The 12,066-nt window shown below is 44.8% G+C and overlaps 1 protein-coding gene across 1 annotated transcript in view; it reads left to right on the top strand.

Annotated features, from left to right (window-relative positions):
• PRPF6 (pre-mRNA processing factor 6) overlaps window positions 1-12,066 on the top strand; it is a 58,674-nt gene that overhangs the window by 36,908 nt on the left and 9,700 nt on the right. Inside the window, exons 12-13 of the mRNA XM_084774833.1 lie at window positions 3,721-3,843; window positions 11,728-11,849. Of these exons, the coding sequence (XP_084630959.1) occupies window positions 3,721-3,843; window positions 11,728-11,849 (245 nt within the window). The remainder of the gene's footprint in view (window positions 1-3,720; window positions 3,844-11,727; window positions 11,850-12,066) is intronic.

The following is a 12,066-nucleotide window of genomic DNA, read 5'->3' as shown; positions in this document are numbered from 1 at the left end:
TGCTGGGTTTAAAGGTGTGCGCCTTATACTTAGTCCCGTGTGTATCTAGGCAGCTCTCTGCTGCCAACCTAGTCTCCTTGTCCGTTGAGTGTCTTCTTGGTATCTGCTGCCTCGATGCCCGTGGGCCTCTTGCCTCCCACAGTGCTCTAGAATGCCACGTACTTGATTTTCCTGTGTAGTCTTTGCTTCATGTTGCTACAGTGCCAAGTTTTTATACTTATGTTGTGTAACAGGTACTTGGATGTTTGCAGAAAAGGTCTGGCTAGCAGTACCAGTGTTTCCTAGCTTCTAAGACTCTGAGTGCCTCACAGAAAGTCCTGATGTCAGAGCCAGCAGAGAGATGTGTATCTACAGTGCCCCTGTCTGCTGTGTGGACTGGGCTGGCTTCAAACTCAGAAATCCTATTGTCTGCTTTTGAGTACTGGAATTAAAAGTGTGCGCCCCCATCCTTGGCTTAGTCTACCTTCTTAAAGACACCGTCACAAAGGCAGATTGAGGTTGTTGCTAATATGTAGAAAAATTTGGCAGGAGCTCACATTGTGTTGTTTTATGCTTTCTTCAGCCTGTCTTCTACTTCCTTATACTAAAATGTAATAAAGGGACTAACATACATCAGTTTTGTATTGAGTCATTTTTATGTTATTTTGATATTCAGGTATGCTGAATCTTGAGTAGTAGTCACTGTCCTTGAGATCCTACTATGTGCCAGACCATCTCTAAGTAGTTGTGTATGTTACGGCATTCAACCCTTATCTTCCGTTTTCTCACTGTACTGTTTAGAACCAGCTCCGGTGAGTTAGATCCCACTATCAAACCCTTGGATATGTCACTCAGGACCTCTGCCTCTTCAAGCCAGGGGTCTCACTTCCCTAAACGCCCAAGCACTCTTTGATTTTTTTTTTCCTGCTCTTTTCTACCCACTTTGCTGATTTTCTTTTTTTCTTACTATATTATTTATGCATATGAATGTATGACCTATGTATGTGTAACATGTGCCTCTTTTGTGTGTGTGTGTGTGTGTGTGTGTGTGTGTGTGTGTGTGTGTGTGTGTGTGTTTCTCTGTGTAGCCTTGGCTGTCCTGGACTCGCTTTGTAGACCAGGCTGGCCTCGAACTCACAGAGATCCACACCTGCCTCTGCCTCCCAAGTGCTGGGATTAAAGGCGTGCGCCACCACACCTGGTTTAACATGGGCATTGGATCCCCTGGGACTGGCATTCCACAGTTAAGAGCCATCACGTGGCCGGGCAGTGGTGGTGTATGCCTTTAATCCAGCAGAGGCAGGCATATCTGAGTTCAAGGCCAGCCTAGTCTGGAGCTAGTTCCAGGACAGCCACGGCTACACAAAGAAATCTTATCTCAAAAACAAAACATGAAAACACACACGCATACACACACACACACACAAAAGCCACTATATGATGCTGGGAATTGAACCTGGGTCCTCTGAAAGAGCAGCCAGTGCTCTTTACCACTAACCATCCCTTTAGCCCCTGGGTTTCTTTTCTAAATAAATGCTGGCAATTTTGTCCTTAGTCATTTTCCTAGACTCTTCTTGGATACCCATCGATTGGAATGTTACTGGGTGCCAGGAACCATGGGCTCTTCTAACAGCCCTGAGGGCATACCTGCAGCCAGTGAGGGCACTACTCCCTGGTGACTGCAGAACAACCGCAGACCTGACATGTCCCTCAGTCCAACTTCCGGGCAGCACCCAGTTCATTCCTCAGGAGTCATTGCTGACTCCTTTTATGCCCCATGCACCAAGAGGTTGGGTTTGCCTTCACACACAGTCCAGGTCCCCTCTAAGTAAGCTGCCTGTCCTTCCCCAGGCACCTTCTAAGTTTTCCTTTGTCTCAGTATGCCCACTTAGAGTCCCCAGGATCTCCTTGCTTGTAGAATAGATACCTGTGCCCTCACTGTGGATTACAGGCCCTATGGGTCTGAGTTTGGGGTGGTCACCCCATTGATATGTTGCTCACTGCTGCCCTTTCTAACAAGCACGTCAGGTGTCTTCACTTAGAACCTCGGCAGCTGGCAGAGAGGAGGAGGGGAGAGGCTCCTGTCCTTCCTTGCTCATCTCTTATCTCGGTCCCTAGGTCAGAGCCTGCAGTGTGCCCTGGCCGTCCCACTGGTATGTGTGCCCCTGCACATGTCACTGTGGATGGCGGGACAGTAGCTTTTCCGTTTGCTACAAAAGTATCCTGGTACATAAATAGTTTTGCATACATGGAAATATAATAGTAAAACGAGCTCCCTGAGTTGGTGTTGCTGGTACACACACTGTTTTGATGGAGGAAGTAGCTGACTTGACTTCTTCTGTAGAGGTCAGTTTATCATCCTCAGCTTTGGTGTTTTGTTTTTTGTTTTTCAAAACAGGGTTGTTTTTTTTTTTTAAATACCTATAGCTGTCCTGGAACTGGAACTTGCTTTGTAGACCAGGCTGGCCTTGAACTCCTACCTCTGCCTCCCAAGTGCTGGTATTACAGGCGTGCACCATCATTGCTGGCCATCCTCAGCTTTGTAAAACCCGAGCCCTCCTTTACTTAGCAAGTGAATCAGCACACCTGTTGCTGATGATCTTAAAATGGCACTGAAAACAGTTTAGCATCTTATAGACAAGAATAGCTTAGAGTTTTCCTTTCAAATATTTAAATTTTATTTTGTTTTCTTGTAAACTATATGTCTTCATCCTTTACAACATTTGTCTTTTTGATCAGTGTTTTTGTTTTTTGTTTGTTGTTGTTGTTGTTTCGGTTTTTCGAGACAGGGTTTCTCTCTGTAGCCTTAGCTGTCCTGGACTCACTTTGTAGACCAGGCTGGCCTCGAACTCACAGAGAGCTGCCTGCCTCTGCATCCTCGAGTGCTGGGATTACAGGCATGTGCTACTACTTCCTGACATAGCCTTATTTTAATATGCACATGCTAATAAGTGTAGAAATCAGAAGACAGTCATTGGTGTTGAGTCTCTCCTCTTAGGGATTGGATTCAAGTTCCCAGGCTTTCATAACACGGGCCTTTACCTTCCCACAAGTGCCTTCAAATGAATTTCCCACAGATTTAGAAATTGAACTCAGAGCCCCAAATACTCAGGGAAGTAAGTGGTGCTCGATGGAGCATTATTTAACCTCCAGCCCTTTTGTCATTAATTTTGAGACCAGGTCTGACTTAGTGTTGCAGGCTAGCTTTGAACTGTGCTCATTAGGCTTCTGTCTGACAACCAGCTAGGACCACAAGTGTGTGCCACACCTGGCTTTTTACTTTGAAGTAAAAATAATTTCAGGTACCCAGGAATCTAAAAACTAGAGTCTTTAGAAACTCTTTAGTGTAATAACCTGTGTGCAGCAGGATCTTGCTTAAAATCTACTGTATGAGCCAGGCGGTGGTGGTGCACGCGTTTAATCCCAGCACTCGGGAGGCAGAGGCAGGCAAATCTCTTGTGAGTTCAAGGCCAGCCTGGTCTACAGAGAATCCAGGACAGCCAGGACGACAAGAGAAACCCTGTCTCGAAAACCAAAATGTACTTTCTGAGTAAGTGTGGGCTCCTTCAGTCGTGCAGTGTTTATTGAGCACTTAAATGCAGGGGGAACAGGAGCATCCGTGAATAGACAGCTGCAGATACGCTGCTCAAGACGCTAGCGTGTTATTAATCACCGTTCAGGAATAGCACTCCCTCTGTGGCTCTGACTGAAACATTCAAACCCTCTGTGCTTCTCTTTCAGGATGCTGAGGAGTGCGACAGGGCAGGGAGCGTGGCCACGTGCCAGGCAGTCATGCGTGCTGTAATCGGTATTGGGATTGAGGAGGAAGACCGCAAACATACCTGGATGGAAGATGCTGACAGTGTAAGCTTGCTTGCTTGTTTCCCAGCTGGTAGCCTTGCCAGGAATGGTGGCCCCTTAACTGAGTAGGTTGCTTTCCATATCTTTGCACCCTCCTTCTCTTCTGTCTCCTTAAAAATATTTCTGAGCTGGGCAGTGGTGGCGCACACCTTTAATCCCAGCACTTGGGAGGCAGAGGCAGGTGGATCTGTGAGTTCAAGGCCAGCCTGGTCTACAAAGTGAGTCCAGGACAGTCAAAGGCTACACAGAGAAACCCTGTCTCGAAAAACAAACAAAAAATCTTTCTGATGTGCTTGATTTTATTTTCATTTTTTTGTCTGTGTCTGAGACGGCCTCACTGTGTGGCTCAGGGGGACCTGGACTGAGCAGTTCCTGCTTTGGCCTCCTCATGCTGGGGTTGCAGGGGCCCGATACACTTATTTTACATGGAGTTGCAGTCCTAAGGGCAGCGGACGTCTGTAAACCCGAGTTCAGGCTTTTGAGTGCTTACTAAGTGGAGAAGGCAGCTCTCTCAGCGGTGTGCTGGTGGCTGGGCTATGGCTCTCGTAGCTAGGTGGCAGAGAGTCGTTATGCATCACGTTTCTCCCACTTGCTGACTCTCACTCCAGATTTCATTTCAGGAAACCTTTTGGAGATTATTTCTTCAGAATAGTTTTCTAGAGGGAAAAACCATGGGGCTAGATTGGTAAACGTGTTTGGATTCTAAAATAGGGGTGAGCAGTGGTTGTGCACATCTTGAATCCCAGGACATAGGAGGCAGAGAAGGCACATCCCTGTGAGTTTGAGGCCAGCCTGCCTACATAGAGACTCTATCTCAAAACAAATCAAACAAGTAGAAAGATACTAAATACAGATAATGCCTTCTCATCATTTTTTATTCTTTGTATTAATTTTGGAAGAAAACAGACATATTGGGTCCGGAGAGATGGTTCAGTGGTTAAAAACACTGTTCTTCCAGAAGTCCTGAGTTCAATTCCTGGCAACCACACGGTGGCTCACAGCCATCTAAAATGGGATCTGGTGCCCTCTTCTGGCCTGCAGTTGTACATGCAGATAGAGCACTCACATAAAATAAATAAATAAAATCTTTTTAAAAACCCAACACAGATTTATTAAATATATTACAAAAGGCAGCAGGCTATGCAGTAGCTAGAGTACTTTGCACCTTTTTATTATTATTTATTTATTTATTGTTTTTGAAACAAAGTTTTACAGTATAGCTCTGGCTGGCCTGGAACTCTCCATATTGACAAAGCTATTAAAGGCATGTGCCTCTTAGGCCCTGCTGCAGTTTAAGTGTAGAAATCAGAAGATAGCTTATTGGAGTGGAATCTCTCCTCCTAGGGATTAAACCCAGGTTACTAGGCTTTCATAAAGGTAGACATTACCACACCCAGCAATCCTTCCTTAGTCTCCTAAGTGCAAAGTTTATAGGTAAGAGCCTCCAAGCCCAAGTAATGAACAGTGTTTTTTCACTAAAATTGTTTCTGTGGTATATGCTAGTGGTGATTTTTTAAAAAAATATTTTATTTATTTATGTTTATGAGTGCTCTATCTGCATGTACACCTGCTTGCCAGAAGAGGGCACCAGGTTTCATTATATATGGTTGTGAGCCACCATGTGGTTGCTAGGAATTGAACTCAGGACCTCTGGAAGAACAGACAGTGCTCTTAACTACTGAGCCATCTCTCCAGCCTCCTAGTTTTTGGCTTTGTAAAACATTTTTGTTGTTGTTGTTAATTTTATGTATATGACTGGTTTGGCTTCATGTGCACCACATGTGTGTCTAGTGCTCACAGAGGTCAAAAAGAGGGCATCAAATCCCCTGGTGCTTGAGTTACAGAATGTATGCAGCCAGTGCTTTTAGCTGCTGAGCCATTTCTTTAGTTCCTACTTTTGTTTTTTTGAGATAACATCTCAGGCGGATGAGTCTCTCCTTCTGACCCGTAGGCAGGCGTGTCATCCGTTGCGCCCCTGGCCCCGGACAAGCCTCTCCTTGTCCTTCTCGGAGATACCCTCGGGCTTCTGATCCTCACCTGGCACCTCCCAAGTACTAGGGTTGTAGGTGTGAAGCGGGGTGTTTGGTTTATGTGGTACTAGAGATTGAATCCAAGAGCTACCAGTGTCAGGCAGGGAAGCATTCTACCAATGGATTGACATTCTCAGTCTTGTCTTTTAGGTTTTTGAGGAAAGATCTTGCCGTGTAGCCTAGGCTGATCTCAAACTTGGGATCTTCTTGCCTCAGCCTTCTGTTGAGTTCAAGTTTTTTAATTAATTAATTAGTCTTTGGTACTGAGGATTAGACCCAGAGCCTTAGTGAATGTTAGGTAGGGACTGCACCACTGACCTATATCTCCAGCCCTTTAAAAACATTTTGTGTGTTGAAACTGCATAGTAATAAAAAATATTCATCTAGGTAGACCAGTGATTCACTTTTTAGTGGTATCTCTGTATCAATGCCTCTCTGTCTGTCTGTCTCTCTCTCTGTCTCTCTCTCTGTCTCTCTCTCTCTCTCTCTTTCTCTCTCTTTTGAGAAAGGGTTTCTCTGTAGTCCTGGCTGTCCTAGAACTCATTTTGTAGACAAAGCTGGCCTCAAACAAAGAGATCTGCCTGGCTCTGCCTCCCAAGTCCTGGTATTAAAGGTTTACATACCATCACCTGGCCTCAATGGCTCTCTTGACACCAGTGTCTGCACTGTGATATAGAACTCAGGACCTGGCTTTGCAGCCCTGTGGACGGCCTCATATATGCTATTGCAAGGCTTATTCATATATCAAAGAGGTTCATCATATTGAGCTGAAAGTATTGCTTAGTTGGCAGAGCATACGCACAGCGTGCACAAAGTCTTGGGCTCAATTCCCAGTACTGAACTATGTGTGAAAATCTTCATATAGAGAGCCAGTAAACACATGCTCTCTCTGTTTAGTGAAAAAGCCTTTATATTTAAAGACCCTAGCACTTGGTGTGACAACTTCTTTATTCTGAACACAGAATTACATGCTTTGCATCTCTTTCTTGTTAATAAATTTGGAGTCTTTATTAGATGCCACTCTGAAGATAACAGAAGTGTGAGACATCCAAGAGTGATTCTAGTTTATTCTTCCTTCCTTTTCTTTGTTTACTTTCTTGTTTTTGTTTTTTCAGACAGGTTTCTCTGTATAGTCTTTGCTGTCCTGGACTTGTTCTATAGACCAGGCTAGCCTCAAACTCACAGCGATCCACCTGCCTCTGCCTCCTGAGTGCTGGGATTAAAGGTGTGCACCACCACGCCGAGCTTCTTTGTTTACTTTCTTGATGTCGCCTAGGTTGGCGTGAACTCAGAATCCTTACCTCTCTCTCTTCCTCTGGAGTGCTAGGATTTCAGGCATGTACTGTCATGCCCAGCTTTTCCTATTTTTTATTGTTACGTAACTACATTTACTCATTAACCATAGCTGTTTTTCTTTTTCACGCAGGAATGAGAAGTAATGTTTCTAGTGTTTTCAGAAATATGGGGGCTTTGCATGGACACTGCTGCTTGATGCTGTGGGCAGGTTAGGCAATGGAGGTCCTAACTCTTTTTCAGCTTAGCTCATTGCTTTGGTCAGCAGCCACACAGAAGAGTGTAGACTAGGCTTGCTCTGGATAGAGCACTAATCCCCTAGGTACTCTTGGTCAGGGTACAGCACCTGAGAGAAGACCCTCTTGACTTCTCTAGTGGTTGAATCAGCATCAGGCCATGTGATCTAGGAAAGGACTGTGTCTGATGAAAATCTTGGCATGCCTCTCTGTTCCACACCTGTGTCAGCACATACTGTGGACCTTGGATACTGATACTCACAGGTTTATTGGCATCTCTTCTCTATGAAGAGATCTGACTGTGTGTTTTGGATGACCAGATGACTTCCCTGTGGTGTGTAGTCACAGCTACACCTGACCTTTTGTTTTTGTTTTTGTTTTTGTTTTCGAGACAAGGTTTCTCTGTGTAAGCTTCGCTGTCCTGGAACTCGCTTTATAGAACAGACTGGCCTTGAAGTCATAGAGATCCACCTGCCTCTGCCTCTGGAGTACTGGGATTTAGGGTTGCCTGGCTTGCTTTTTTTTTTTTTTTCTTTTCTTTTTCTTTTTCTTTAAGAGACAATTTTACTATGTAGCTCTGTCTGGCCTGGAATTTACTGTGTAGACCAGGCTGGCCTCAAACTCACAGAGATCCTCCTGCCTCTGCCTCCTAAATTCTGAGATTAAAGGTGTGTACCACCACACCCAGCTCCTGTTAAAGTAACTTTTATTTGCCTGAGGTATTTGTCATCTTGGAGGCTACTGCCTCAGTCCATTAACCAAGGCCTAGTGCTGGAAGCTTCTAGCCTTCATTCAGTCTAATCTAGGCCTAGAGTGTTTTCAGCCTCTGAGACTTACTGCTGAAGAAGCTCGCCCTTTCTTGTTCTGAGCTCTGGCTGGGTCAGCTTAGCTGTTCTGGCTCAAATCTTTCTCGACCTCTGACTGAATTGCTCTGCTTGGCCTCAAACTAACTGCAGCAATCTGCTCTAATCTTCTGGTTCCTTCTCATTCTCTGGCTCGTTCCATCTTCACCTGTGTCTAGCTTGTTCCTTCTACAACCTGTCTCTGTAAAACTATCCTGGAAAAACTGCCTTCCACCTCTTGCGCTGCTCCCCTTAAATCTCCTCTCCTTCCTCTGTTCTCCTGAGAGTTGAGCATATCCTGTGTTGTCATATCTTTCTCTGATTCATCACTTTGTCTGCCTTTCAATTAAACATCACTCAAACATGGGAGCTTCCTTCTTCCAACTAACTTTACCTTCATAGTTTGGGATTGCCGCGCATACTAAGGGCACGTCTGTGTTCCAGCCAGGTCACACAGACCTAGAAGGTTTTATAGATGTGATCTCTTGCCAGACCAGCCATGTTCTTCTGAATTAAAATTCTTGTACATGCTCCATTTACAGATTTAATAGTTTGCCCTGTTTCTCCCTGGTGGCCATTAATTTACCCCCAGATTCATACCCCTTCTTGTTTGTTTTTGTTTTTGAGACAGGGTTTCTCTGTGGGGCCTGTAAACTTAAAACTCTGTAGATAAGGCTGCCTCAGACTCAGAGACCCGCCTGCCTCTGCCTCCTGAGTGCTGTCTGCAGAACAGAGAAGGCAGTGATTTTCCCCCAGGGAGGGAGCCCTTAGTCTTCTTTGAGACTAAGAGTCTGAGCTTGTTCAGTTTGTTGTTGGGTCTCATGGCCGCCATGAAGATCAGTTAAACTAGCTCTCATCGATGTTGTCATAGCATTTTGTGATGGCTTTATCATTTGATATTACTCACCACTAAAAAAAGTGGTGTGTGTGTGTGTGTGTGTGTGTGTGTGTGTGTGTGTGTACATGCTCCAGCATGTATTTGAAAGTCAGAAGACAACTTGAATAGGACTTGATTTATTTTTTTCTACTGTGCGGGTCCTGAAGATTGAACGTAACTTGTGGGGTTGATGGTAAGTGCCTTAACCTCCTGAGCCACCTTGCTGGTCGATTACCTATCACTTTTTCTTTTTTCTTTCTTTAATATTTATTTATTTATTATGTATACAGTGTTGTGTCTGCGTGTAGACCTGCCTGCCAGAAGAGGGCAATAGATCTCATTATAGATGGTTGTGAGCCACCATGTAGTTACTAGGAATTGAACTCAGGACCTTTGAAGAGCAGACAGTACTCCCAATGTCTGAGCCATCTCTCCAGCCCACCTATCACTTTTTCTTTCTTGTTTTGTTTTGTTTTATGTGTGTGGGTGTTTTGCCTACATGTATCTGCACCACATGTGTTCAGTGCTCAGAGAGGCGAGAAGTGAGTGTTGGATCCCTAAGATGAATTACAGACACTTGTTGTGGGTGCTGGGAATCTGACTCTTGGGACTTCTGGAAGAGCAACCAGTGCTTTTAACTGCTGAACCATCTCTCCAGCCTCTACCTATCACTTTATGTATATGACTATTGGGTGTGTTCTGGTTTCTTTGGTTGGTTTTTTAGCTTGTTTGTTTATTTGTTTTTCCCCGAGACAGGTTTCTCTGTGTAGCCTTGGCTGTCTTGGACTCCCTTTGTAGACCAGGCTGGCCTCTGCCTCCCAAGTGCTGGGATTAAAGGTGTGCGCCGCCATGCCTAGCTGGTTTTTTAGTTTTTTTGAGACAGGATTTCTCAGTATAACAGAGATTATACAGAGATTAAATTTTGCTGAGATTAAATTTTGTTTGTTTGGTTGATTTTTAGAGACTTACTTTTATTTTTGTGTGTGTATGTGAATGTGTTTGTGTATATATGTCTTATTTAGCATTTATATTGCTGTGAAGAGACACCATGACCATGACAACTCTTTTTTTTTTAAGATTTTTTTTTATTTTTATTTATATTTATAGGTGATTATGTGTGTTTGTGTGAGTTTATGTGTTCCACATGTGTGCAGGTACCCTTGAAAGCCAGAGGGCATCCGATTCCCTGGAGCTGCAGTTGTAGATGGTTGTGAGCTGCTATGTGAGTGCTGGGAATTGAACTTAGGGCCATTGGAAGAGCAGCCAATGCTCTTAACCTCTGAGCCATTGCTCCAGCCCGACCATGGTAACTCTTATAAAGGAAAACATTTAATTGGTCCTGGCTTATAGTTTCAGAGGTCCCGCATCATCATGGTGAGAAGCACGGTGGTGTGCCTCCAGACAGGAGGAGCTGCATCTGGATCTGCAGGCCAGTGATACACCTTCTCCAATAAGGCCACAGATCCTAATAGTGCCACTCCCTGTGGGCACCATTTTTATGTAAGCCACCACAGTTATGGGTTGTGCACATGAGCTCCATGTCTGCAGATACCTGCAGAGGCTAGAAGACAGAGTTACAGTCCCAGGAGCTAGAGTTACCGGTGACCTGCCTGGTGTGAGCGTAGGGAACCAAGCTTGGATCCTCCGTAAGAACAGCAAGTGCTCTTAACCACTGAGTCATCTCTCTAGCCTCTGAAATCACTTAAACATTGGGGGTGGGGGGGGCTGGAGAGATGGCTCAGAGAGTAAGAGCACTGGCTACTCTTTCAAAGGTCCTGAGTTCAATTCCTAGCAACCACATGGTGCCTCACATCCACCTATAATGAGATCTCGTGCTCGCTTCTGACCTGCAGACAGAATATGCATACATAATAAATAAATAAATCTTTTTAAAAAAAATCTAGAAGATCAAGGCCTGATAGTGCAGGCCTGTGACCACACTATTCAGAAAGATAAGATTGCAGATTCAAGGCCAGCCTAGGAACTGAGCGAAACTGTTGTAAAATAACAAACAGAAGAGAGTGAAGAAGGTAGCCCAATGGTGAAGTGCTTATTTGTCATTATAAGGCCCTGGCATTGGGTTCAACCCCTTGTGCTGAAGCATAGGCTGGGAGTCAGGAGACTAAGGAAGCAGAGCCCCACAGTATCTGCTGTGGTCTGCTAGACTGGGGGCTTCTCATCTTCTTTGTGTTGATTTATCTTGAACAGGTTTTGAATAGCTTAACCTTTTTGATGGAAAATACATAGTACTCCTAGTTAAAAACCAGCACGTGATACACACACACACACACACACACACACACACACATATGTGTGTGTGTATAAGCTTAGTGTATGTGTGTGCATTTGTTATCCTACAGGAAAAAACTGCTACCCCTCTTACCAGCACTTCTTGTAATCCAGGGGTCCAGGAGACTACCTTCTGGACTTTTCCAGCGTTGGTGTCCCCATCCTCTGGTGTCCTTGTCTTAGGTTGTAGTTGAAGTAGATCAGCACCACAGCACATTTGCTACTAGATGTCATTACTGGGAATTGCAAGAGGCTTGAAAAGTATTGTGTGCCCCATGGCAGTCCTGAGTTACCTTCCTCATAGTATTGCTCTGCTCTAGTGTGTGGCCCACAACGCCCTGGAGTGTGCGCGCGCCATCTACGCCTACGCCCTGCAAGTCTTCCCTAGCAAGAAGAGTGTGTGGTTGCGAGCTGCGTACTTCGAGAAGAACCACGGGACCAGGTGCGTAGTCAGCTCCTGTCTGGAGCTGGGTTCAAACCTCACTTTCCTGAAGATCTGCATGTGACACCATTTTGGGTCTGTCTCTCTGTGATTGTGAGCAGGTTACAGTGAGAGGAGACATTTTTGTGGGACTTTGAAACTGCCTCATTCTTTATAGCCCTTCAATAATTAGATTGTCGTTATTTTATAGTTGAGAAACCAAGGCGTCAAAGAAGCT

The sequence above is a fragment of the Acomys minous genome, assembly GCF_964271855.1.
Source record: "Acomys minous genome assembly, chromosome: 3".
NCBI classification, from domain to species: domain Eukaryota; kingdom Metazoa; phylum Chordata; class Mammalia; order Rodentia; family Muridae; genus Acomys; species Acomys minous.
Note: the sequence above shows the minus strand (reverse complement) of the source record. Positions and strands in the feature narration are given on the sequence as shown.